Source organism: Rhopalosiphum maidis, chromosome 2 (assembly GCF_003676215.2).
Source record: "Rhopalosiphum maidis isolate BTI-1 chromosome 2, ASM367621v3, whole genome shotgun sequence".
Classification (NCBI taxonomy): Eukaryota; Metazoa; Arthropoda; class Insecta; order Hemiptera; family Aphididae; genus Rhopalosiphum; species Rhopalosiphum maidis.
Genome location: NC_040878.1, coordinates 69,592,639 through 69,619,902, shown reverse-complemented (window position 1 = coordinate 69,619,902; position 27,264 = coordinate 69,592,639). Strand labels below are relative to the sequence as shown.

The 27,264-nt window shown below is 24.5% G+C and overlaps 1 protein-coding gene across 1 annotated transcript in view; it reads right to left on the bottom strand.

Annotated features, from left to right (window-relative positions):
• LOC113553172 overlaps positions 1-27,264 on the bottom strand; it is a 59,242-nt gene that overhangs the window by 13,723 nt on the left and 18,255 nt on the right. The window contains exons 2-4 of the mRNA XM_026956353.1: positions 24,708-25,720; positions 10,093-10,220; positions 7,754-7,916 (exon numbers count right to left, since the gene is read on the bottom strand). Of these exons, the coding sequence (XP_026812154.1) occupies positions 7,754-7,916; positions 10,093-10,220; positions 24,708-25,677 (1,261 nt within the window). The 5' untranslated portion in view covers positions 25,678-25,720. The remainder of the gene's footprint in view (positions 1-7,753; positions 7,917-10,092; positions 10,221-24,707; positions 25,721-27,264) is intronic.

Below are 27,264 nucleotides of genomic sequence, written 5' to 3'. Positions count from 1 at the left end.
ATTTTAGAAACTAAACAAGCAAGCTATACCAACAATATTTTCAATAAAAAATAAAATCTTGAATAGTTTTACAAATCATTGGTTAATATCACAATCGAACGTATGAAAAGAGTTCTTGATATTTTACCCATTATCAAAATTAAACAGGCTTCAACCTCAACTTACTATCTTAATATTGCTCCATGTAATAAATAAATAATAAATAGTTGTATGTTTATTACATACAATATGTTATAAATCGATTAATAATATAAGTTTTATAGGTGGAATAAACTTTATAAATTGGAGGCATAAAAGCATCATCAAAACCTTAGCACTCAAAATATCCATAAATGGAGTAAATGTTAAAAACCATTTAAATATTTATCAATTAACATATTATTAGAATATAAATAAATACAAATACAATTTCTGTCATTTTAATTATTTATATTTTTTTAAAGGTATTTTATATGACTTAAAAATACTCAAAAATTGAATAATTATTAATATTCTGATACCAAAAACTATAATTAAATGTAGGTTTACAGTTAAATATTATATATTAAAATGTATAATTATTAATTGTACACAATAAAAATTTAATATAAATTAAACATTTACTTATTATATCTAAAAATCAAAAATGTATTAAGATTAATAAAAATAAAAAATAGGCAAGTGGGTAACACTGCTGTACATTAGGTGTTGAGTAGGTTACTATCATGGGTGTGTTAAATTTGAATTCAACGATATACCATTATTATAAACCTACGAAAAATGATCACTAAGTATATTTTATGATGTACTAAAGTTATTTATTTTACTTTTAATATTACAGTAGGACCAGTAGATTAATATCATTTTTACCAAAAATACAAAAATATTGCATTTATTATATTATTAATATTTAATTATTATTTAGTAATATGTATTTATAACATATCAACTTCTAAAACTAATAACATGTTTCTGTATATGCCATGAAACAGCAAAAGTATGTTCATAGCACAAATAAATAATATCTTAAAATAGATAAAAAAAAATTCATTGCTTGCATAATAATATAATATACGTAAAAGTTTTGAGTTCCAACGAATGTTTTTAAATTATAACAAAATAATTAATAACGTTATTTATTGTTTACATAAATAAAATCGTCCGAATTTAAACTTAAAATATATTGTCTGTATATTATGTGTTGCAGTATTTTATTATGTTATTCCAAATTGCTGTCAAGATTTATAAGTATATCATGGAGACCATTTTTAATCCATCATTTACTGTTCATACTTTGTAATAGATGGAATGTCGTAAAAGTTATTAGTTATCGGGTTTTTTTTTTTTTTTTATCTTTTCCTAACGTATATAGAAACCGTTATGGAAAGCATTCCGGAAAACACCTTGGCTTCAAAAGAAGAAGAAGAAAAATAAAAGCCCGATAGATTGTGAATGCCCAATAAAGGAAACGGCCGCCAAAACGTCAAATGAGTTACACCCATTGGATTCCCTAGAGGAGCGAACGTTGACGCCGACGCCTTACACGCAGCTGATGATGACGGAGGTCATCGGCTACGTAAAAATCGATTCCTGTGCGCCAGCCGAAGCTTCAACGACAGACATTTAAGCCGTTCAGGGTGATCCTGGAGATACAGTCGCATAAACTATGGTACTCGAGCCCACGGAAAGGACGATAAGGAGGGGTCACTTCTTCTGGACCATATGTTGTGGTTGTGCGACACCGTGTTACCAAGATCAGAGTTAGAGAAGTAGCCGAAGAAAAGTCAAGCTTGACGGATGTTCGGGTAAGTGGACAAAAAAAGGAAAAGGAAACCAAGAGTGCACAATCGTGTAAGGAGATGTTTCATCTATATCACGTTTTCCGCGATCGCGTTTTTCAGACGGACGTGTTGTGGTGGATATCGATTGCGATGCAAGACGACCTTTATATCGAGACAGTCCAATAGGCTGGTCGACTTGGGTTGTCAGTACGATGAACTTGACAGCGCCACGTATACCCGATGTTGGACATCGTTGCGACTTATCGATACCCACAGATGGCTGTACAGCGATGGCGGTGACAACAGTGGCACAGATTCGGGTAAGTAGCGACAGAACGGATGCCGCGTGCAACACCACGTAATGCAATTGACGCTGCAAGACCGACCGCAGCGTTTACCGGCGAATCGTTTGAACTCGATCGGTGGGGTACCGTTGATGTGAAAAGGACGTATCGGACACGAACCAGTGCAGTGAATCACCGAATTTTCGCCCTGAAATCCAGTCGGCCGAGCACGAGCGGTTCTATCCGTTCCATCCGTTGCATTCTATTGCAAGTGCACTTGCACTCGCCTGAGTTTTCTTCATCGCCTGCCGCCACTGCTATCCAAGTGTACGACATTGTACTGGTCGCTCTGGCAAGTCCGTTGCAGTCGTGCCGTCACCATCAGATCTCGATCGTCGCGCGCCCACAACCCTATGTTCCAACACTCGACAACCTGCATTGGCCAGAATAGTTCAATTCTCACAAACGTTATCGATTCACTTTTTATCCACCTATCCTGTCACATTAGTTTTTAAATATTTTTGTTATTGTCTTTGATTAATTAATACCTATTTGTTTATTATTATAAAACTTACATTTTTTTATATTATGTCAATTACATTAAAATTAAAATTACATTTTTTGTGTTTATTAAAAGAACTTTGTTTTTTATTTAATCATTTATTATTAATATTACATTTACCCTCATGTTTTATTATTTGAATTAAAATGGTTTATGCCCTACAAAAACCTGGAGATCTAGCGTTCTTACTGTAGGTATAATAAGTTTAAGTTTCGATTATGTAACGACAACTCGATGTCGAGGGAGATCACTGTGAAGGATGTGTTAAGTTTGAATTAAAGTCGTATTTTTATAATAAACTAGAGAATTATTTTTCTATAAATTATTATGTTATTTGTATTTAATGAATATAATTATTTATATATTTATACCATATTATATTATTATTGTTATCAACTTTTCAGCCTATACCGTCAAATAATGTTTTATATTTTTGATATAGCTATTAAAGTTATTTGTTTCACTTTTAATATTGTTTTAGGTTGATATAACACTTACCAAAAATATTGTATATACTATTAGTACTTAATTATTATAATAATATATATTTATCCCGTATTATTTCAACGTATATTAAGTCATTTTTCTGTAAATACTGTATAGATGTATAGTGCCTATAATATTGTAAAATAAATAAAAAATTGTATTGCGTATAATAAAATTAATAATAATAATTTAAATAGATTCAAGCTTAAATTTCCATGAATAACATTTTTAAATATTAACAAAATAATTAACATACCGTTATTTATAGTTTAAATGGGTAATTATTATTATAATTATTAGTTCAAATTGGAACTTAAAACGTCTATAAAAAATATTTTATTTTATTTTATGTTTTCAGAATCAATTACTTATGAAGAATCTTCTATGAATTATCAACTACAAAATAGTTTGTAATTTTTTGCGAATTTAATTTTTCAAAATTTTAACTTCAAATGCATATAAAAAAACTGTGTCTATGTACTTTTAATATTTTTATACAGAACAACTTATAAAGGATCTTGTATTAAATTTCAAGAATTTTGACCCTGTGAATAATATTTTTCATTGATATTTTTAGGAAAAAAAAACTAAAAAAAATTGAAATTTCTCATATCTAATATAAGTAACACAAAAAGATTTTAAAAATTTTAAAAATTTTATCGTAATTTAATATAATGAAAATAATTATATAAATATTTCAAGTGTTTATTGTTATTTTTTTTAAATATCATACAATTTGAAAAATACGGGTGAATATTGAATGTTGTAAATATTTTAACTTGAAACGCTCATAAAAAATTAATTTTGCTTCGGTAGAATTTTTTTTTCTTACATAGGTTGAACCACTATAGTAACGAATAACGTATTAAATTTTTAAATTATAGATATAAAAATAAAAATAATTATTTTATCAAAATTCTAACTTTAAACACAAATAAAAATTAATATATTAAAATACAACCCCGTGATCAAATTTAAATGAAATTAAAAATGTAGTTTCAAAAATAACTTTAATTTAATGTATCTACAAGGTTAAAACTAATAATAATTAAATAAGATTCAATCGAGAGTTTTAGAACTTCTTTGATTCGTTATTTGTAATAAATATAATATTTTATTCTTTCCACGTATACTAAACTGGAGATAAAAAGTTCAAGCAATTAAATATTTAGCAGTTTGTAGTTTTATTTTTAAGCATTTACAAATAATGAAAAACTGTTCATAGTATTATTATCTAATTTTGACCTACATTTTAATATAATATTTAGCTTTCAAAATATTTAAAATAACCAATGTAAAGTTGCAATGCATCATATAGATGATAGGTTTAAATCTATGATAAAATAATTGTATCTATTTATATAAAAAGTATAAATACTAATTTAAATTTCTAAAACTAAATTTGATTTCTTAAACTATATAAATAAAAATAAAAATATTAACACGTCATATTTTATTAAAAATCGTAATTCATATAAATAAATTAAAGTTAGATCATTTTTATACAGCCATTTTTAACTGCATAATTCTAATTACCTTAAAAACTATTTTATCTATTTTCATACTATTCATTGCCTGAAAATAATGTACTATTTATAAATGCCTAAATTAAATATCTATATTTTAAAAAAGTAAGCTATAACCACATTTACTTATTAAATTGAAACTTAAAAGTAAATTATCAACTAATAAAAGTTAAAATTGTCTATATATTGATATATTAATTTTTATCTTATTTAGGACTAGTTGATATCCGCGAGTTTTAAAAGAAATTATACCATAATATCTATTTAATTTAATTTATTTTATAATTAAAAATGTTAACTTAGTTTTTTTTTTTATTATTTTAAGCTTATTTTAGCTTTTCATATTAACTTAATTCAAAAATCTCTTTGTATACAATGTTTAGTGTTCAATTTTCTTTGACTAAAATAACAACGCTAATGGCATCCCTTGCACGGTGAACATACCACATAGATTACCACCATATATTGGTCTATATTAGACATTAGTTACATACTAATTTTGCGAATAACTAACTGCAAACTGCTGTCATTTATTGTAAATATCTTAATTTAACACATTATTATAAACTATAGGTTTTTTTTTTTACATCTTTTGATAAAATATAATGATTTTACGGGCTCGATACTCGTGAGCACGCCGCATAAAGTGCATGCTCATTCAGTTATCCGTGGTAAAAATAGGTTCTTTTTAATGTACACATGATATACTTTAAGCGTGTCCTCGAACATTATTTATTATCATTGTAAATGCTGCTTTTAAGGAGAGACTGCATTTATTTAAACTGAAATGCAAATCGGTTGGAATTATTTGAATACGGTGAATCAAAACATTTTTGACTTTTACCATTCCAGTCATAATTAGAGCTTCTACGTCTCAAATGATTAATTTGTAGCCATGTACCATTACACATGACCTTGATGCATCAAAATTTCTCATCAACAGGATCGGAACACCAACTTTCAGTCTCAGGTTATGGAAATTCCCTATTCCAACCCCTTCAAGTCTTTTTTTGCAACAAGAGATAGCCTATGTCCTTTTCAAAGAACTAACCTATTTCTGTAACAAATTTCATCAAAATCGGTTCAGTGGTTTAGACATGAAAGCGTAACAGATAGAGTTACTTTCGCATTTATATATTAGTAGGGATAGGGCTAAGTTCAACTTACCGACAAAATAATCAATATTATTGTCTAAGTATAAAATAAGATATGGTGAGCCACGTTAATTCCGAATCTAATAAAATGTATATAATTTTGAGTTTAAAATTTGTACGATCGTACAGTAAATAAATGGTTCAAACTCGGATAAATGTAAAATAGAAACTATTTTACAATTGAAAACCTTAAGAGAACTTTTTTATGATAAATAGGTTTAGCTGATATGTAGAAACCATATCTCAATAAAAATATCATTAAAAACCCACTTTTTGAACACTACATTTTATTAAAAATAGATTTCCATTATTTAAATAGGTTTTTAAACGATATTAAAAATACGTCGTCGTAATACCACAGTATAATAAGTACTTATGTATATAACATATGCGTGATACATTTAAAATAAATCCTCGTATAACCAACTTCCTATCTCATGAATAATATTTTAGACAAAGTATCATTTATTGTTAAAAATATTACCATTTTCTACTTCTTTTTTAAAAAAAATTAGTTTTTAAACCATATAAAAATACTTTGAAGTTCATTATAAAGTGCAACAATAAAAGTTATAGGTGACATATTTTTATAAATATAAACGGATTAATTGAATTGCGTAATTTTATTATATTATATTAAATTTAAGTTGATTATTCTTATTTACCTACCTATTAAATTCCCCATGTGATAATATAATATAAGCAAAAAAATTAAATCATTAAATACATCTTTTACATGCTGTATTTTATAATAAAAATGAATAAAAAAAAAAAATGTTTAAGAAATCGGGGAAATCATTATGCTGTACAATAAATATCGATTACACCTCATCATTGAGTTTGAATGGTTGTTTTTTATATGAATTCAATGGTTATTATTGTATACAAAAAATTAAACTGAATAAAGATGGTTTGTCAGAATTTATTTCCAAGAATATTTTATAACTTCTTAATACTACTATAAACTATTAATTTATTTTCTATTAATAATAATATATATTACCCAAATCTCTTACAAAAACATCGCTTACACCATAATTATAATGCAATCGTTATTTTTTAGTTACCAATGTATGGTATGGTATGGTATGGTATAGTATGAATAGAATCGTGGTATAAATAACTAAAAATATCTGAATAATTTGAAAATATAATTGCGTATAGAAATAATAAAATAGGTAATGGCTACTGGAAAAGAATATAAAGTCTCAACGATTAATATATTTTTAATTACAACTAAATAACTATAACCGTTAGAGGAATAATCATTAAAATAAGTGAAAAAAAATTAAGATGACGTTATAATACGAGTATTATTACAATATAACCGTATATGTTGTATCCACATTAATTACACATAACATAGTAAATATTCAGAATTATCCATTACATACTCTGTAATTTTTAACATTACAGTGAATTCAACCTATTACAAAGCATAAAGGTAAGAACATTATTGAGAATGTGTGTACGTGGCATTCAGTGAAAACATGTTTAATGATAATATTAATTCGTTATAGGAAGTTTGACTAAACATTAAATTTCTATACAAAATCTTAATATTTTATTTTATTTATGTAATTAATTGATTTTTTTTTTTTACTATTATAAATTATAAATTTCAAAAATAAAAATATAATATCTCTACTAGTGCTAAACTTTGTGAAAACACACAACAATCAACATAATTAAATTATAAATCAATCTTTAAAGGCGCAATGCATAATCAATCAAAACTTTAACGTTCTTATCATTTTATTAATTGATATAGTTTCAAAAACACAATATTTTTAACAAATTATTTGTTTCAGTGACTAAAGTAGGATATGCATCTTATTTTAAAGCACATTATACAACCATATTGATGAACTTATACGGTGATAATAATTTTAAGCAATAGCATTAAATAATAATCAAAAAAATAAAATTATATTTTGAACAAAATTATAGTATTGATGGTTTGGAAGTTCATAAAACTCACCCGTCCTATGAATAATACTCAGTGCTTTTATGATAAAATCGAATATGCCTGTCGACTCCATATTGGCATGGTTCAATTGATATGTCAACGAACCATAGACGGTTAGGCCACTGTCGCAAGGCTTAACATGCTCGCACAGGCGTTTCCTTTCGTCGCCGGAAACCTGAAACACATCATGAAAAACATGATAAACGTGATATTATCAGCACCAACATCACTATAGTAAACACGTTCAATTTTATTTACTGTATACAATAAATATATTGAAAAGAATAATATTTCAACATGGTACAATATCGATTAAAATATCATTCAAAACTTTTTGAATTATTAAAATAATATATACCTAATTAATAATTTTAATTATTCTAGCAACATTAATTTTTAAATTAATGTACTCAAAATTCATAATATGAAGGATATATTATTATAATTATATAACATTCCCTAAGTTTCATTTAAGTATTTATTTTATTTTTAAACGTCGATCGGCAACTAGAGATTTACAAGATAAGTTCAGTAAATTAAGTTTAGTCTTTTGAGCTATTTATAAGTATGAATAATAATCAATAAATATAATTAGTATAAATAATAAATATATATATATATGTGTGTGTGTGTGTGTGTGTGTGTGTGTATGTTATTATAATAATCGAATACCTACTAATAATATAATAAATGCATTGTTTATAAAACTACAGTAATACTAATAGAAAAATAAATTAATTCTAATAGCTATATCAAAAAACATCATGAAATATACTAAGTGATATAGGCTGTCAGGCCTCTGAGGTCTCTACTCAGAATCATTTTTCATATACCAACAATTATATTATATCATAGTTCCTAAGAAGTTCTAAACAGATTATTTCTTATCATTTTAATATAATAGGGATATAATAATGATTTATAATTATAATAATGTATTAGAATAGTTTCCAATTTTTTAAATTTAAAAATAGTAGAAAACATATAACAATTTAAATAAATAAAATAAAATAAATATAATATAACATAGGTAGTTTATACAATATCATAAGGATAAAGCAAAAATTGTTATATTTGTATATTTGGATCCTGACTTTTGCAGGTAAATTGTTGGTTTTAATAATTGTGTGAATTTACCAATTTTATTCAGATGTTCTAATAATTGTTAGGTGTTATAAAACACTTATTCTATACAGTTTATCATCTACTCTCGTAACTTTAATTTGAAGCTTTAAAAGAGGTGCTAAAGTTACTCCAGCACAATTAAATACAAATTATTTTCTGAATTATTATTCATCTGATGTGAACTTTTATAACGACGACGATAGTAAAGCAGAATTTAATACATAATTTATTTTGTTTCATATATATATCTCAATTCTACAAAAATAGTTTACAAAAAGTATTATAGTAGGAAGATATGAAATATCAACAATTTTTTAAATAAGCCTAAGAGAAACTGTTAAATTTATAAGTCTGTATAGAAAGACTGAATGTGACATATTATTTACAATGATTAATAAACTACTCAGCAGTCAAAAATCATAGAAACTTAGTTTTTATAAGACATTTAAGGTTAATGACATTTTACCGTGACATTAAACGACCGTTTAAAAAACATTTTTACATTGCTCTGATAAAAAAAACCTCTATCCGGCAAAAAAAGATAAATTAATTTCGTGAAAATAATTATTATAATATTTAAAATGAAAATGATATTATTTAATACACTTGTACTTAAATTCAACGTAATTAATCATTTAAGAATCTTTAATTAAAAAATATAATAGATAAATTTTATCAACCCCCATTCATAAACCATTAATTATTACATTGAAACTATGATAAATCATCTTTGATAGGCTAGATAAGTAAGTATAAATAACTAACCGTAATATATATAAATATAATATAATATAAAATCTTCATAGGTACCAATCGCCATTATATAAATATATATATATATATATATATATATTGATTTTAGTATATTTTTTTTAAAAAGTTCAGGACATATACAATACAAAGTACCATAATAATAATATTAATACATAATATAAGTATGAGTGTATGACATTAGAAATATATTATGTTAAGCGATAAAAATATGACACTACATGAAAGGTATACATTTTAATAAATTAATACATTTTAAATGAGTATAATGACGTATACTATCTTGTCTATCATGAATGCGTTTATATAACTACGATTTTGTTTATATGCACATAATTATTATGTAACTAGTAGAAAATATATAAGTTATAGAATAAATTAAACTTTACTATCAGTAAGAAATATTTAAAATAAAATGTTAATGTCATTTAAATTTTTAAAAAAAGTGTTCTTACTTGACTAACGCTACTACTAGCTCTTCTTGATTCATCGGGAAACATCTGCTTTTGTGTATATTGTGCGCTTTTATACGGTGACGAACTTCTTTGAGTGTCTTTAAGAGTTCCTTTTGGAGATCCATTTCCTAAAAATAAAAAGAAAACCATCACAAAAAGCTTAGTAATAAATTATTTTATCGACATATCAAAAATTATAAAAACTTAGTTATGTTTTAATTATTTATTGTATTGCTTTAATTTAATTTTTATAACTCAAATTATTTAATAAATATAACGATTATAAGTTATAAATTTATAAAACATCAATCTTAAATCTTAAGATCGTTACAAAACCTTAAATAATATATGAATATTCATTTACATTAATTACATTTATAATTAGCTTATTTTTTTATTATATCTAATTCAAATTAAGTTTTTGAGTAGAGTTTTTAAATATAAAACTTTAATCTGAATAAGCAATAATATAAATAATTTTATATTCGATAACAAAATATAAGCTGCCAATCAATGGCTAGTAATAATTAATAATTATACATCTTGTTCTAAATTCTTTTTGGATCGATAAATGTATTAATTTTTCAATAATGTAAGTTTTTTATTTATATCAACAGCTTTTGGAGAGTAAAAATATTTCAATCTTGAGTTTTGGGAGTAGTTTTTTCAGGTAGACACTTAAATTTACTTATGAAAAGAAAGCATTTATTACTAAAAACTAAAAATAAAAAATTAAGAAAAGAAGAGGATTATTTTTTGCGAAATAATTTCGAAAAATTGATTTTGTTTTTATTATAATTCAAAAATAAATAACTGTAGAGACTTGATTTTTTCACCAACAATTTGTGTTAACATTCTATAGCAGAATATAAATATCAAATTATTTTTGTTTTTTTATATACATATTATGAAACTGTAGAATTTTTAGTTTTTTTAATTTATATATGATACAAGATTTGTTTTGGAGGAAAAAATGTTAACATAAGTTTTTCAAAAATGTTGAATTTTATCAAAATCGCGAAATTATATAAATTATTTTTAGGTTAAAAAACCCAATACAAGGTTATCCATAAGTTTTCCTTCAAGTAACTATAAAAAAAAATTCCAGTGTCAATATATAAAACATTTTATGAACATATGAAATTAATTTTTTTACGAAATCGTGTAAAATAATGATATATTACAATTTAAATATAGGTAATAATATAGTATATCCTACTAATTATCCTAAACTAACAAATCATCTCCGCTCAAAATCTTTTTTCATACACAATAATACCTGTCATTGCATTCAAATTTAACACATCCATTATAATAGTGACCTACTCTCTATCTCTACTATACATCAGAATAAAATCCACTTGCCCACCTTTTTTTGAATTAAAACCTATACATATTTTTTGATTTTAGTTTTAATTTTAATTTTGAAATATAACATTGGCATTTTTATAATTTTAATAAAGATACAATATTTTAAATTTTTTTAAATTTGGTTTGATCTATAATAATATAATGACCTGTTGCTGAAGATATTTAAACAATTTTAATTTTGATTTAACATTTTACATGTAACATATAATTATTATGGAAAAATATAATTTTTTTAATATTATTTATAAATTGTAAGTCATTTGTATACATATTATTAAACAAAATGACCGGTGTATCACATTATTCACATTAATTATATACAATTCATATTTCCAATGTAAAATATATCAGAACTTAATGATAAATCCTATATAACTACTACTTGTCTTGCAGTATTATACAAACTTTATGTATACGGAATACAATTTCGATAACAATAATGGAAAAAATATTTTTCCAAGAATTTTAATCGTATATAAAAATACAATTTCTAGGCTCAAAATTATTGCTAATTAAACACGAAGATTGTTTTTCGCATCTGTAATCAATATAGTAATTCTAATAAAACGAATAACGAACTACCAAGTACCTATTACTTAATTTTTATTTATAGCTTGCCAATGATTTTATATAATTATATTTATATTTCATATACCTGTTGAGCGTTGGCTATTGTTGAATTCAAAATTTTACATTGATCTGTTTACTATACGGTTATGAGTGATATAAATAATCGATTTGATTTTTTCAATTTCAATACAAATTTTTAATATTATTAACAAACATTTTCGATTTTTACTAGATTTTTCAAACGATTATAACAATATTTATCGATATTTAAAATCAATTTCAAGTCCTGGGCCCTGGTTCAAAACTTAGAATCTTATACATAGACATATAATGTACTATTTAAAATATTAAATATTTTATTTTTTGCGTAACTAATTTATCGATATGTAATTAATATAATACAATATAAATGTAATTCATTAAGTATTGAAACTAATAATGTGTTGAAATAGTAGATAGTATTAAAATTATTCATGATTAAAAATAATTATAAAGAATAAAACGTTACCTAAGTTCCTAATTGTTGTTTTATTTTTTTTATATCAACTACCTATATAGACATAGAAACAGACGGTGAGAGGGACACAATCCAGTAAACATTGACAAATAACTATAAAGTGTGAATATCTATACAAGTAATTAAAAACAACACAACTCACAATTCTTATCTATACATATCTATGTTTTAAAATATTATAATTTGAAAAAAGTTTTCATTAAAATAATGAGCAATCTTAAATTTCAATGTTTTGAAGTCTTCTATTATTGTTATTTTAGTTATTTTAAAGATATGAAATTAATTCAGAATTCAGAAAATCATTCATTTAATTAAAAAAGTATACCATATTCTATCAAACCTAATTACAGAAATCCACATAACATTAAAAATAAATCATAAATAGTAAGTTTAAAAATATCATTATTTTTAATATTTTTAAATAATCAATTGCATATTTTATGATTAACTATTAAAAAATGCTACTATAAATGAGTTACGGTATATTTCTAATAATATAACTATATATACTAGGTATGCTTCGTTTTATATTATGTATCACTCGCATGGCAATAGTTGGCCTGAAACATAGGCTTCTAACAATTCTCATTCATTTTTCTTAATATAAGATAGTAAATTATCAAATTTTTTTTCTCATTTAATTAGATAAATATGGTAATAATAACAGCTTTACCACTCCTTTAGATAATTAACTTGCTACTCATATAACATCTTCCTCACCTTCTCAATAAATAATTATTAAATTAAAAAATAAAACAACAAAAAGGTTAATTTCACAAAATTAGTTCTTATTATTTTGGGAATCTATTGACTAGACTAGACTGACCAAATAAATCAAGATTCAGAGCATATTGAACCTTTAACAGCAAACATAAAATACCAATAGTGTTATTACCGAATTCAATACTTTTGGGCTTATAACGAAAAATTAACTTTTATATGGACAATTTCTATTAATGGCATTAAATTATTCACTAGCACAGCAGAATTCTACAGAACTGTCATTAAAATTCGCCAAACTAATAACGTCAGTTTTCATATTTACTAACTCAAACAAGATACTCTAATCTTCACAGTGATAATAATAAATCTCCGTCATAGAATTCCAATAAATTAAATTAAAAAAAACTTAAAACCCTTTTTTATACACATTGACATGCAGCATATTTTTTACAACACAATCACTTCTGCCTGTTGTCTTTTTATTCGGAGCTCACCAAAAATTAAAATAGTATGTTTAACATTAAACTTTGCACTACTTTATCACTCTAAGTTACAATTAAAGAACCCTGTAGTAACCAGTAAAATGCATCCGTAGTCCGTTACCCAGGCCCCACTCTTCGGTTATACATAATCATACTGCACCCGTTTGTGAAAATGTATCTGCTGTATAGAACCCCATTATTAGGATTCCTGTCAAAAATCATCAAGCTTATCAATCAGCTACAGAGTACCTATCCAATAAGGTAATCCAAGCTACATAAATGTAAAAAAATATACCTCGCTCATGCAAAACCAGTTCACTTAGATACACATTTAAAACTTACTGATATAAACACTAATTCATAATTGAATTCATAGTCATCTGCATCATAAACTCAAGCAATAAATACTAATTTCAAAAATTATTTTAACCCTCTTGCCACTTCTTACAAAGTATTTTTAACGTCATTGAAAATATCCTGATAAAAATTAATACAATTATTCCAGTCCATAAACATCATCTCATAGCTAACGGTGCCTGGTACGTAATCAACCACACGCTACACCACAACATCTAAACTCTCTCATTTCATTTCCAATTTTGTCACATTATTAGAAAATCCCCGAAAATCTAAATCCTGAATTTATATCCTTAAAGTTGTATCGTTAGATGCTCCCTTCTATCACACCACCACATATTGTTATTTTATTTTTGCTACATTCTTGCTCATTATATATATATATAAAATACAGACAAAAATTATTTTTTTGTTTTTAATTGAAAAAAAACTGTGTCTAATGCATTAAGATAAAAGTAAAAATAAATATTATGTTATTATTTTAATCAGGTTTATTATATAAATTTAAGTACGTTTAAAAATAAGTATTATGATATTTTTATTAATGTGATATTGTATCACAACTTATGCACAATAATTATTATACATGTATTATATACTATTATATAGTCTATTTTATAGTAAAATCCTTGCAAACAACTTGTTGGAATTCAGTAAATGCATAAAAATTACAACATCACATATTAATGTCTCGCATTATTGCAAGAAATACTTGAATACTTGAATAGAATAATCTAACCCATTTTTATTTTGAATGCAATTCATTATTAATTTTCGTCATCATTACTCTTTGTAAAAATATGTAAATGTCAACTTTAAACATATTTATTATTATGCTTCATATATAAATTGGAATTAAGAATAATATGACGTATAAACATGCAAATACGAAAAGAAAAATGAGCACCAAAAGTTAATTTAAGCAACACGGTGATTTAATTAAAAACATTTTTCTTTATGTAGAAAAGAATAAAAATATTATTTCCAACAAAAGTCATCATTAAATTTATAAAATATTAAGAAAACAAGAATTCTACGAAAAAACTACATAAAACATATTATCCCGGTTATTCGGATTTATTGCAGTAAAATATTAAGCGGCCATCGCAATAATAGAATGATTATGTAATAAATGTTGTATAATCGATTGGCAAAATATAATTTTTTTAGTTAACTTTAAATTCAAATAAATTCAATATCAAAAAGTAGTTATTTTTTTTAAATGTTTATTTATACTTAATACCTGTATTAAAACACATCGTATTTGATTAAATCATTACATATAATTTCATATTGCTGTAATGTTTTTCAACGACGTTATTCTATCAATGAAAAAATAATGAATCCACTTCAATCAATTGATATAAATACACTAGCAGTTGTATAATTAAATTAGTTCAGTTAAGAAGAATGAATAAATTACGACTTAAAAGAGTATTCGCACTGAGTTGATATGAAAAGTATATTTTTAAAAAATCAATCCGTTTTTGAATTATTAATTATAATTTGTCTAGTTCAAATCAACTAGATATTAAAATTCATCAACTGAATAAAATTAATTGTAATAGCATTAATGATTTGGGTAATCAAGAGAGTAGACCACATGTTGATACATCAATTTATTTAACAATAAAACCATAGAAGAAACCCCATTTTATACAACTAAAAGTTAGTAACAATTTTATTTTGTTAAGCTGTAAATATTTTACTCATATTAAAACATAGTACATAAAATTACAGTTGAAATTATAGGTAATATGAATACTGTGTGAAGAGTCTGAAGGTCTAGAAATTCTTTACAATTTGAGCACCACCAAAAATATTGGCCTAGTTTAGTTTATAGACAAGTAAGTAAAATATTGGGTAAGATGGGCCAAAGTTTATAGTCAGTCTCTAGTGTATAGTTGTGTAAGATCTACGAGAGCACTGCCACATGTAACTAACTATAAAATATAAACTCTTATCATGACTAAATAAACTATAATATGTAAAATTGTGTGCTTTAATATTTTAAATTTAGCACAGGCATAACATGTTTTGTACTTTGTATACATGTTTAAACTTTTAAGCCGGATAAAATATTTTATTTAATAACGTAATATATAAGTTTACGTTTCTCAAATATTTATTATTACTACTCATTATTTTTTGTGAGTTATTTTTTTCAAAATTGTGTTTAAGCTTATTAAAAATATTAAGGATTTAAGCAATCTCTATAAAAAATGTATGTCGTGTAAAACTTATTCTACTAATTTGAAACATAATTTACTTTGAATAAGATAAAACTTTATTACAACAATACATACATAACATTTGATTGTTTATGTCCAAAATACTAAATAAACATGAAACATATGTCACATTCAAAAGATGACTTACGTTTGTTTTATAAGTATTTACCTACCTAACTACCTACCTACCTACCTACTAGTTTGAGTAAAATAAATATAAGAAGTGAATTGAAAATGGTTAAATATGATAGTATGTTTACAAATATATTTATTATACAATACAAATGAATGTTTAATAATAAATATTGAATAGTAAATAAATTTAATTAAATAAATAATAATAATATAATTATTTTGGTGCAACTATGTAAATAAAATATTATTGCTCCGCAAACTTTTGTCACTTTCTTTGACTTTTGATGAAAAGTTTAAGTGTCATCTTCTTTAGTTGTCGAATGAAGATTTTTATGTGTAATAAAGTTTCCGATTTTTTATTAGTTCAACATAAAGGTTTTATACTTAAAATTCACTCTCAAAACTTACAGTCGAAAATACATGATGGCTGTATTTATATAATATTCAATGGTTGAAACATTCATTCAACAGAATTAAATTATAATCAAAGACTTTTGAATGACTATGAAAAATAAACAAAAATAAAAAAACATTGAAACGAATACATGGTTTTTCTGATAATATTATTTATTATTTAATGACACCCTTTCTTGTACACCTACATAGCTTACAGTCCAATAATCACGATGAATAATAATATGATTTATGAGTTTTCTTTAGTTAAGGACAAACATCATTATAAGTTGAACTCGACTATAATCATATTAAAGAATTAAAAATTGTGTATAATACTATAATATTAAATAATAATCTTAAAAGACGATTACTGTTCATATTATAGTAAACATGCTTCTATATAAAAAAGAAAATCAACAAGGAAAATAAACCAAGGTGGCAAGGTGTAAATGAAAGAGACAATAAAGAAATATGTATTCGACTTGAAAAAAAAATATTAAATACCAGAAAGTAGTGTTTTTTGTGTAGAAATAAAAATTAAATAAACATATTTTAATTTACATTGGCAGAAACCGATTAATATCCACAAACACACATCTTGATGGTTTTTTTTTATGTATAAAAAAATTATTAATAAAAATTTTTTAATTATATCTTTTACTGCAAAATGTTTATCAAACTTTATGTAAGTACTCATTACTCTTTTTTTAATGTCATTATGATGTTTCAAATCAATTTTAAATTATGTATTTTATTTGATTTATTAGTATTTGATCATGATGTACAATATAATATTATTAAATACGAAGCCTGGATCTAAATAAACACAATCAAACGACATCACACAAAAAGCGTATATGATATTGAAACGAGTGTTATTCCATTTTTTTTTTACAATAAATTGTTAATTAGTGCGATAATTGTAGATTATATGTATAAATTAAATATAATTAACATTATTCTAATTATGTTTAGTAAAACATATTTATTTCATAACTATTTAGCTAATTGATGCTATTCAACAACATCAAAATTATAATTTGTAATTAAAAATAAATTCCAGTGATATAGTAAATATAGTTTAATAATGTATTTGCATTTATTTTTACTAAATGGTCATAAATTATTTAAAAATTTAATGATAGTATAATTTAATAAAATAAATTGCAATACCCTACATGTTATATCTTACAATTTATTTAGTGCTACATACAATGTTTACTAGTTCTGTTCTTGAGAAAAAAGGAATTGGCAGAAAAATCTTTGAAATTCAGTGCCAAATAACATAAAAAAATGATTGTAAGCCACAAAACCTTGAGAGACAATATGTTGTAGAGTAGACAAAAACAAATTGGCACGGTTACGGTAAAAAGTAAAAACTGACAAGATTTATTATAGAAAAGCCATTGATTTTTCTATTATAAAATTAAATTAAAGCCATTTTTTATACTTCAATATATCTTCTATACTATAAGAGTCTGCTACACAAAATAGAAGTGGTTGGACCTCTCTTTTCCACAACAATTTGACTGATAACGTTGTCTCATTTCAACACAAAGTGCATATGTACTATCTGCGTTTTTAATTATTTACATAAGTGTACATTATAAATTTGTAATCGTAATTCTTATAATAAGATGTTTCTAAGCTCCTTGACATTGATCAAAGAGTCAGAATAACATTGTTTTTCCCACAGACTTCTATATTAAGACTTTAGAGTGGAGGAGTAAGTTAGTATAGAAGTCTGTGTTGCTCTTAAGTAATGAAAAAAGATTTCATAATCCATTTTTATAATGTGGTGATGTGTTTTAAATTGTAAGAAAACAAATTGTAAAAATACAAATATAAAACTTTTTTCTTTGTCAACAAATTAAAATAGATATGTAATTAGATTATTAATTATTAGTTATAGACTTATAGTTATCATTAGTTTATAATAGTTTGTATTAGGTTGATACTTAAAAATATTATTTATTAGATTGAATATATGGCTTACAAATCGTAATCGTCTTGACATATTACCGAAATCATCAAAATCATATTATAAAGTATGTTCATTCCATTTTAAAAATAATATGTTTTGTAATACTAACAAAAAGAAATTAATTTCAATGGCTGTACAAACAATACAATTGGTAGGTTTAAAACTTTATACCTAATTTGATATATGTATTTATTATGTAGAATTATTTTAATTAATTTTGTAGAATATCATTATACTTTGGGAAATTCTGTTTTTGATTACAATCCTCAATGGAAATACTATGATGAAGATGTTGTTAATATTGGTTAAATAAGTAATGTAATATATAAATATTGTCATAGCATGAAATAGTATCCAATGGTAAAACAACACGTTCAGCTTTTAAATTATCACTAAATTAGCAAAACACTGTAATAGAAATAAAACAACAAATGAAAATATTTTGCATCAAAACGAAAATGACAAAGACTTGATTTATAAGAAATTATTGAAGTTGAATGAAGAAGATCAAAAGATTAAAAATGAAAGAATTAATTTAAATTTTAAGAGACAACAACTTGCACTCGAACCTGAAAGTATTAAAAATTTAAAAGTCATTTGGAAAACTAAGTACATTAGTTCATACTTAAAAACTACATAACATTTTCTTTTACCATTAGATAATGGTCCTAATGCATTAAATTCTAATACATTTCATATGATTTTCAATTTGTACTTTCTTTTGAATTATAATAAGTTATAATAATAATACATAGAAAAATAAATAAAACATCTATTACCTAACTATTGGCGCGATTAGTGTGAATTTTCAATTTGATAAAATGTATTTATGTTTTTATTGAGAACCAGTAAAATTATTTTTAATTATTTCAAGTCTGATTATAGTTTAATTACTATATGAATAATCTATGAACATTTAAAACTAACTATGTTATTCCTGATGGTATAATTTAATAAAATAAATTATTAAATTTAAATGCAAAATAATATTAATATAATTAAAATTATATTATTGTAACGGGTAGTAATATATAAATACATACAGTAATATAAAATATATAAATAAATTGGAAAGCTTATCGAATTTTATGTACATAATTACCTAAAATTATTGTGGTAAAACTAATTCCATTAATGCTGATTGATCTTTGCACATTTAACATTATTATTATTTTTTAATTTAATCATTTTTTCCTGGCTTAATTGTTTAGGTATAATATACTAATGCTAATTATAAATTGAATAATGTAGATTATATTATAGTTTACTATTTACTGCCAGTATAGACGCCAATGGGATAGTAAACAAATAAAAAACCGGGACGTAGGGATAGTAGGTTTTGAATATACTTTGTCATTGAGTAAGTATTGGATGTGTTAAAATTGAATTTAATGATAAATCATTGTATGCGAATTAATTCTTAATGGAAACGGTCTATCAGCATATATTTCAAAGGATTTTTCCTTAAATATGTATATCACAACTAGTAATTTATTTTTTTATTAGAAATACAGTTGGCTGGGCTAATTTTCCAAAAATAAATCGATTATATTATAATATTTTATCATATTATATTATTATTATTAACTTATAAGTCAATACCGCGTACCATAAAACAGTGTGAATAGGTCCGTGATATAAATAGCTTAAGGTTATTCTAAATATTTTGAAAGAGTCAAAGTTCCATTGCATACCTATATAAAACAATAATACATGTAATGGTAAAAAGTTTCAAACACTAACGATTAATATTATTTTAATTATAATATAATAACTAAAATCATTATTATACGTTTAAATATCCAATATCATTAAAACATAAACCACAAACACTTATGAAAAAAATTGTGACTATGTATTATCATTATTTTTTAATTGCTATATCAATAGACAATAATTCATGAAAAACCTAGTATTATCAGTTCTCTAAAAGATGATGACATATAAAAATAACCCGAATTAGTTTATCACCCCAGTCAGAATTCAAAATAATAAAAAAAGAAGTATAATTTTAAACAAATTAACTTTGATTAATCTATTGTAGATAATATTATCCATATTAATTCAATATTTTTTTTTGTTTTATTGAACTTTTAAATTAAAATTTATAATAAACTATTATTTTAAAAATACGAATAAAAAGTTTAAAATACTTACAAAATCGTTAATTGATTCAGTTTAATAACTGTTTACTTTTGTTCGATTTTATATTAAATAGATATGATTCTTTGGCATACTTTTGTAATATGTTTTTATTCACTTCAACTTTAAACTTTGAGAAGATTTACTTCTTTTATACATTAACTACAGTTGAATTTCAAGTTTCAATATTAAAGTTCATATTCACTGAATACATTATCAAAGTTTTTCAAGTACTACCTAGTTTTATTTATTTCAGTCAAACTACACATAGCCTAGTATAATACGTATCTAGTACCACTCAATAAACTTATTTTATAAAAACCGTAGTAGTCAAGTGTTATAAGTATTAATATTTTCTACTTTTGATTTTTTAGTACAAATTTTATAACGACCTTATTAATGTGTTCAAATCTAGAAAATTCTTGCACATCATTATTTATCGTTAATTCGATCTTATTTAATCTAAATTCTGGAAAAGCCAAAATATATAATAAATTCACTGTAAAATGTATGATTTTTATTTAAATAAATAAAATAAAAATAATAATAGTTATATTTTTTCAAATTTTATTTATTCATAACATTCGGAATTGTACTTTCAATATGGTTTTAGTCGCCTAGAACTTTTTTTTTAGTAATAAAATCACCTTTAAAAAAATTGTTTATTCAACGTAATAGGTAGTATTGATTATATTTTTATATATAACAAATATTAATATTTTAAAAGCACAAAAACGTCTAATTATCCATTTCTTATATTATTTAGTTATAAATTAGTTTTACTTTGAAATTAAATACAAAAAGTTGAATTATTTTATAAAAAAAAAATATTTATTATTCATAAACAAGAATACTTTTACCTTTCTAACTTAACAATCGATTTTTTCTAAATGGCCTAAATTGTACATTTTTATCACAACTTTCTTGCAAAAATAACATTATAATCATATGTATGGAAACTTCAACTTAAATTGAATAAGTATCTATTTATACTTCCTTTTAATGAACTATATAAGCTTCATAACTTTTTAAATATAGTATAATATATTTTTAAAATTCATTAACTATCACGTTTGAGTTTAGTTTACTAACATGCCTTTGTGAACATAACCTAAAAGCAACAATCTACCCAACATGAATATAAAAATTTATTTTTATTTTTTTTATTAAGCACCTACTAAGAAATAATATTATTAAATTGTATATAATTTTAATGCCACATACCTAACTTGAGGAACTTATACAACAATAAAGTGCATCATACTCAATTGCCACTGATGCCATGAAAACATTCTAGAAAATACTAACACCAACAAAAACGTTGAACAGAAAACTAATCAAATTTACAAATAATTTAATAAAAGAAAATGTGGTAAAATGAAAATCATATGTACAATTTAAATATTAGGAATTATACAGTTAGCAAATAATTTAAAAAATGACGACTTAAAATAATATAAAAAATAAATAAATAAAAATACTCTTTAAGTGTATGTAATATTTATATTTTAGGTTTTGAATTTCCTTACCATCTTTTTATCTTAAATAATAATTTATTAGTTTTAACAGAGTTACGTAATTTATCTGTATCTTTTAATATAGCGTTACGAATAAGGTTTATAAAAAGAAAAAAAATATTATAACAGTATTTTTTTCAAATAATCTAAACGTCTTATTATTGCCAGATAAAATCAATACATTTGAAAATATCTAGTGGAAGCGAAAAACCTCTTCACTCTGCCTTATCAAGCATAACAATCCTGTCGTAGAAATTATTTATTTTAAAACTTACTAGCAACAATTCTGATGAATTTATTTTAGTCTAGTAAAGTTTAAAATCTTACAGTTTTGTGGTGGATAATGTATTTAATCTCTCGTAAAAAAAAACATTACCCATTCATGTGATGTAATCTAAAGTAATATATGTATATCACACGTGCTCAGAGATAAACCGTTGAAAATTATTCCCTATGAATAACTGATTAAAGCATGGCTATAACGCATTTTCATTGTATTTTACCATTATTCACTTCCGGTTTCCTTTTAATTTCATTTTAAAGGGGCTTATTATCTAATAAAAAATTCCTTATAAGCTCCCCTAACAAAAACAAGTCGATGCATATAAAATTCAAATATGAAGCCACGTGAACGGATGTCATTGCGGTAAGGACTTCTATATGAATACACACGTGCCTACCACTCCGGTAAATCGTTCAACCATGAAATGACCATAATATCAATACAAAACTACCTATCAGCTATTATAAGTGCACAAAATATACCACAATTCTATTTTAAATGTTTTTTTTGTTTAACTAAATCGAACAAAGAACCATGCTCATTTCATTATAAATATTACCTATTTTAAAGTGTATGCTTAATGTTTATTTTATTGTCTATATTTATTTTATTCATTGGTTCTTGTCAATGTATTTAAAATATATATTCTTTATAATATAGATTAGTACAATTGACATAAAATACTCATTGTTTCAGTTTATTATTATATTTTAATTGCTAAATTGCAATAATTGAATATATTTTTCTATGTAGCTATATTAAGTAGATTTCGTATGGTATTAAACATTTAAAACTGTTCTAACATTTTCTAATTTTTATTTCTTTAATAAAAACCTTAATATACCTAAGTATACCTTAAACATACTTTAAAACTATCCTTACAATATATTTTCAACATTTTTGTACATCTTTCATCTAATATTACAAATTTAATTTAAAAAAATAATAAAAAAAATATTTTTTTTATTTAAAATAACAAGAATTTATCAATTCATTATTAAATTGATTTTTTCAAGGCAAAATTAAAATGAAAAAAACCGCTTAATTTTTTAACATAATAAATTTCTTGTACTGATTTTAAAAACTTAAGTACCTAGCTATATGTAATTCATTATTTAATCGTTAACGTTTATTCATATCGTACAATTAACTTAGCATATGTTGTTTGTAACATTGTGGCATTTGGACTCCTGAATGTCAAATGACTTCAAAATAGATTGTATTTGTAATAAAAATCACACAAAAGAAGTAGTTCAGTAATAAAATATATTATTTATTAAGTCATTGAAAATGAAAATATTGAATTATTAAATTGGACAGAAGCCATGTGTCAAAATGTCCGTGACAACTAAAGGTGTATTTATGAGTTATCAAGGTTCTGGTAGTCGATAAGTATAAAGCGGGAGTCTTACCCTAAAAGCTTATGAAAAATAAAATAAAATTAAGAATATTTCACCAATATTCTATTTAATCTGAATGAAATTAAAAGCTTGAACTACAATACATTTTTCTTTAAAAATATCTGTGAATTATTTTTTTATACAAAATTTATTTATTTTTATCATTACTATATTTCTTGGAAAATATTACAACAATAATCTTTTTTATTTTCAAATTTCAAATGAAATATTTGAGTTGAAAGAGAAAAATGTTTAAGGTATTATTAATAACCTTCAACCTAACAGTAAAATATTAATTATAGACATCAAGACATCCCCATTTCTATAATATATAACAAAAAAAAAATTACGAGCGTCATACATATCGTCTGTGATGGACACTAGATATAGTATTATTATAGTATTCCAATTAAAATATCTACTTAAATATTAGTTTAGTTACTCAATTTCCTAATGCCCAATGATGATCTTTATTAGATTTAAAAAAATCGTATTTTTATAACTTACCCGGTTCAGTTGAATTCCTGGTTGATTTTAACTGTGGATCAAAATGAACGCACGACACTGAGCCTATGCTTCCTCTTGGCGTTCTTCCCAAAGACGCTGATTCGGCCATCGGTATACTGCTTCTAGCTGACCGACTCATATTATACGCACCTTCTGATACTACACTACCTCGGGGACTTTTTCCGGGATCTGGTATCAAGCTACCTCTAGGACTCCGATTGGTATCAGGTGTTACTGCCAAACTACCCCTAGGACTTCGATTCAAATCATAAGCAATGCTTCCTCTAGGTGATCGACTTGGGTCTGGTACCAAACTGTTTTTTGGACTTCTAGACGGATCTAAACCGGCAGTACTTGATCTTGGGCTTCGGTTGAAACTCTCCACGTCTAATCGCAGTCCAGACCGTAATTCTGAATAATCATCCTCTGGCACCATACTACCTCTCGGACTTCTCGGGCTTCTTGGATCTGGATGTTCACATGTAAGACTATGCCTAGGACTCCGATTAATATCAACTTCAAGTCTTGAAGGACTAGACCGTGTATATGAGTCTTGTTGTTCGTCTGGTAATAATCGTGGGGGCTTTCGATGATCTGATGGTACCAAACTTGTTCGCGGACTTCTTGACATATCTGGAACCAAACTATTTCTAGGACTCTTATCAATATATTGTACTTTAGATTCAGAAACAAAACTTGGTCTGGGACTTCGTTTATGTGTATATTCAAAGAACTCCTCCTCCGGTGATACTCTAGTTCTTTGTCGCATTTCGAATCCATCGGATGGTGACGTAGCTGCTATACTAGCTCTTCTATGTTGTCCACTATGCTGTGGTGACTGCTGGGTCTGTTGCCTTCCCCCTTCTGTGAGTCTCGATGACTGACTTTCCAGATTAAACGCCACACTGGTTCGACGTGAATCATTGTTGGCGGCACGCCGCTTCCTTGATGATGGAGATCTCTGAAGCATTATGGCATCTACGCCGTTCACAATAAACTGCACGATATGTGACCTAATATCAAACAAAAACGGATTAAGATTAGTATTTTATCATGGTACAAAAATAAATGAGAAAATTTGTTTTAAGTTCTAGGTTAAGTGATTACTTATGATTTTAATTATAACATAAAAAAAACGCCAAAAACTTATCCTTGAACAACTAATATTAAATTACATTGTTCTCAAAACAATTTTTTTATAAATTATATTAATTTGTTCATTTGATAATAAATTAAATGTAAAAACTTATCACTAAAATTAACATACATTACGCACTTAATCTTTATTTAAAAAACTAATTCTCAAATTTTTATATATAAAAAACAATATTAAACATTATGTAGAAAACCAATTGCTATAACTCTTGTGTTACCATACCTTTAATCGATTGAAAATTATACTTAGTCTAACGTGAGACTTATTTTTATTTTCTCATTAGAGTATCCTTAGTGTAAGGATCACCAAACATACTTTTTTATAACTCAAAAAGTTTCTGTAGAACAAATAATTCATTTTTAAACGTATACTCTTGATTTTTCTCAGGATCTAAAATAATAGAAACTTAAATTATCTGGATTATTAAACTATCAAGTTTAAAGTTTTATAAATTGTTTAACATTATTTATAACCATATATATATATATATACAACTAATATATTTCTATTGTATGAGTTTTTTTTAAAGTTTATTTTCAAAGTTTAGTATTTGTCACCTTAATATGAAACTTTGAAAAAAAAATCAACTAGTTTGAGTTATTAATCAAAATTTTAAATCGAAAAAATATCTGTATTAAAATACTATTGGCCGTATACAATATTGAGTCAAACTGAAATTTAATTATAAACCACTCAAATAATAAATATGTGAAAGGTGTTAGTTTACTCGAATAAGTGATAATCGTATCAATGCCTGTCACAAACAGAAATTAGTGGTTTATACTCTTCAATAATTTTCACATAAAAAACAACAATCTGAAAATTTATAAATTTATAATGAATTTAAAATTTAAATAAATAATTCTCGGATTTTAGGTATCTGTAAATGTTATTACTTATATTTGTATTGATTTTGATATTAGGATTATTTTTACGCATAAAGCTAAATTTTGTTTACTATTCATGCTATACCTGTGGTTATAAGCCTTTTTAAATATTTATTTCAAAGGGGATAATAACCGCAGTTGAGCACTTCGATGTTTAAGCCAGCAATATATTTTATTTAATTATGGATTTTGAAACTCTTATTATTTTTTATGGATGAGTGTACTATAATGAAATCTTTAATAGTTTGATAAATAGTATAAAGGTCATATAATTTAACAAATTATTCATGGCGTACAATTATAAACCATATTATAATTTACAAAATTGTATGTAGCTATATCACACTTATATACATATTAGTACAAATATAATATAAGGTTCAATCAAAAGCTTAATAAATGTGATACTAACGACAAAGGCACTTAATATTTCAATGCTATTACAGATTGAATTTTATAACTTATAAAAATATATTATATTAAAACAATACTGTCCTAATTTATGAATCAAAAC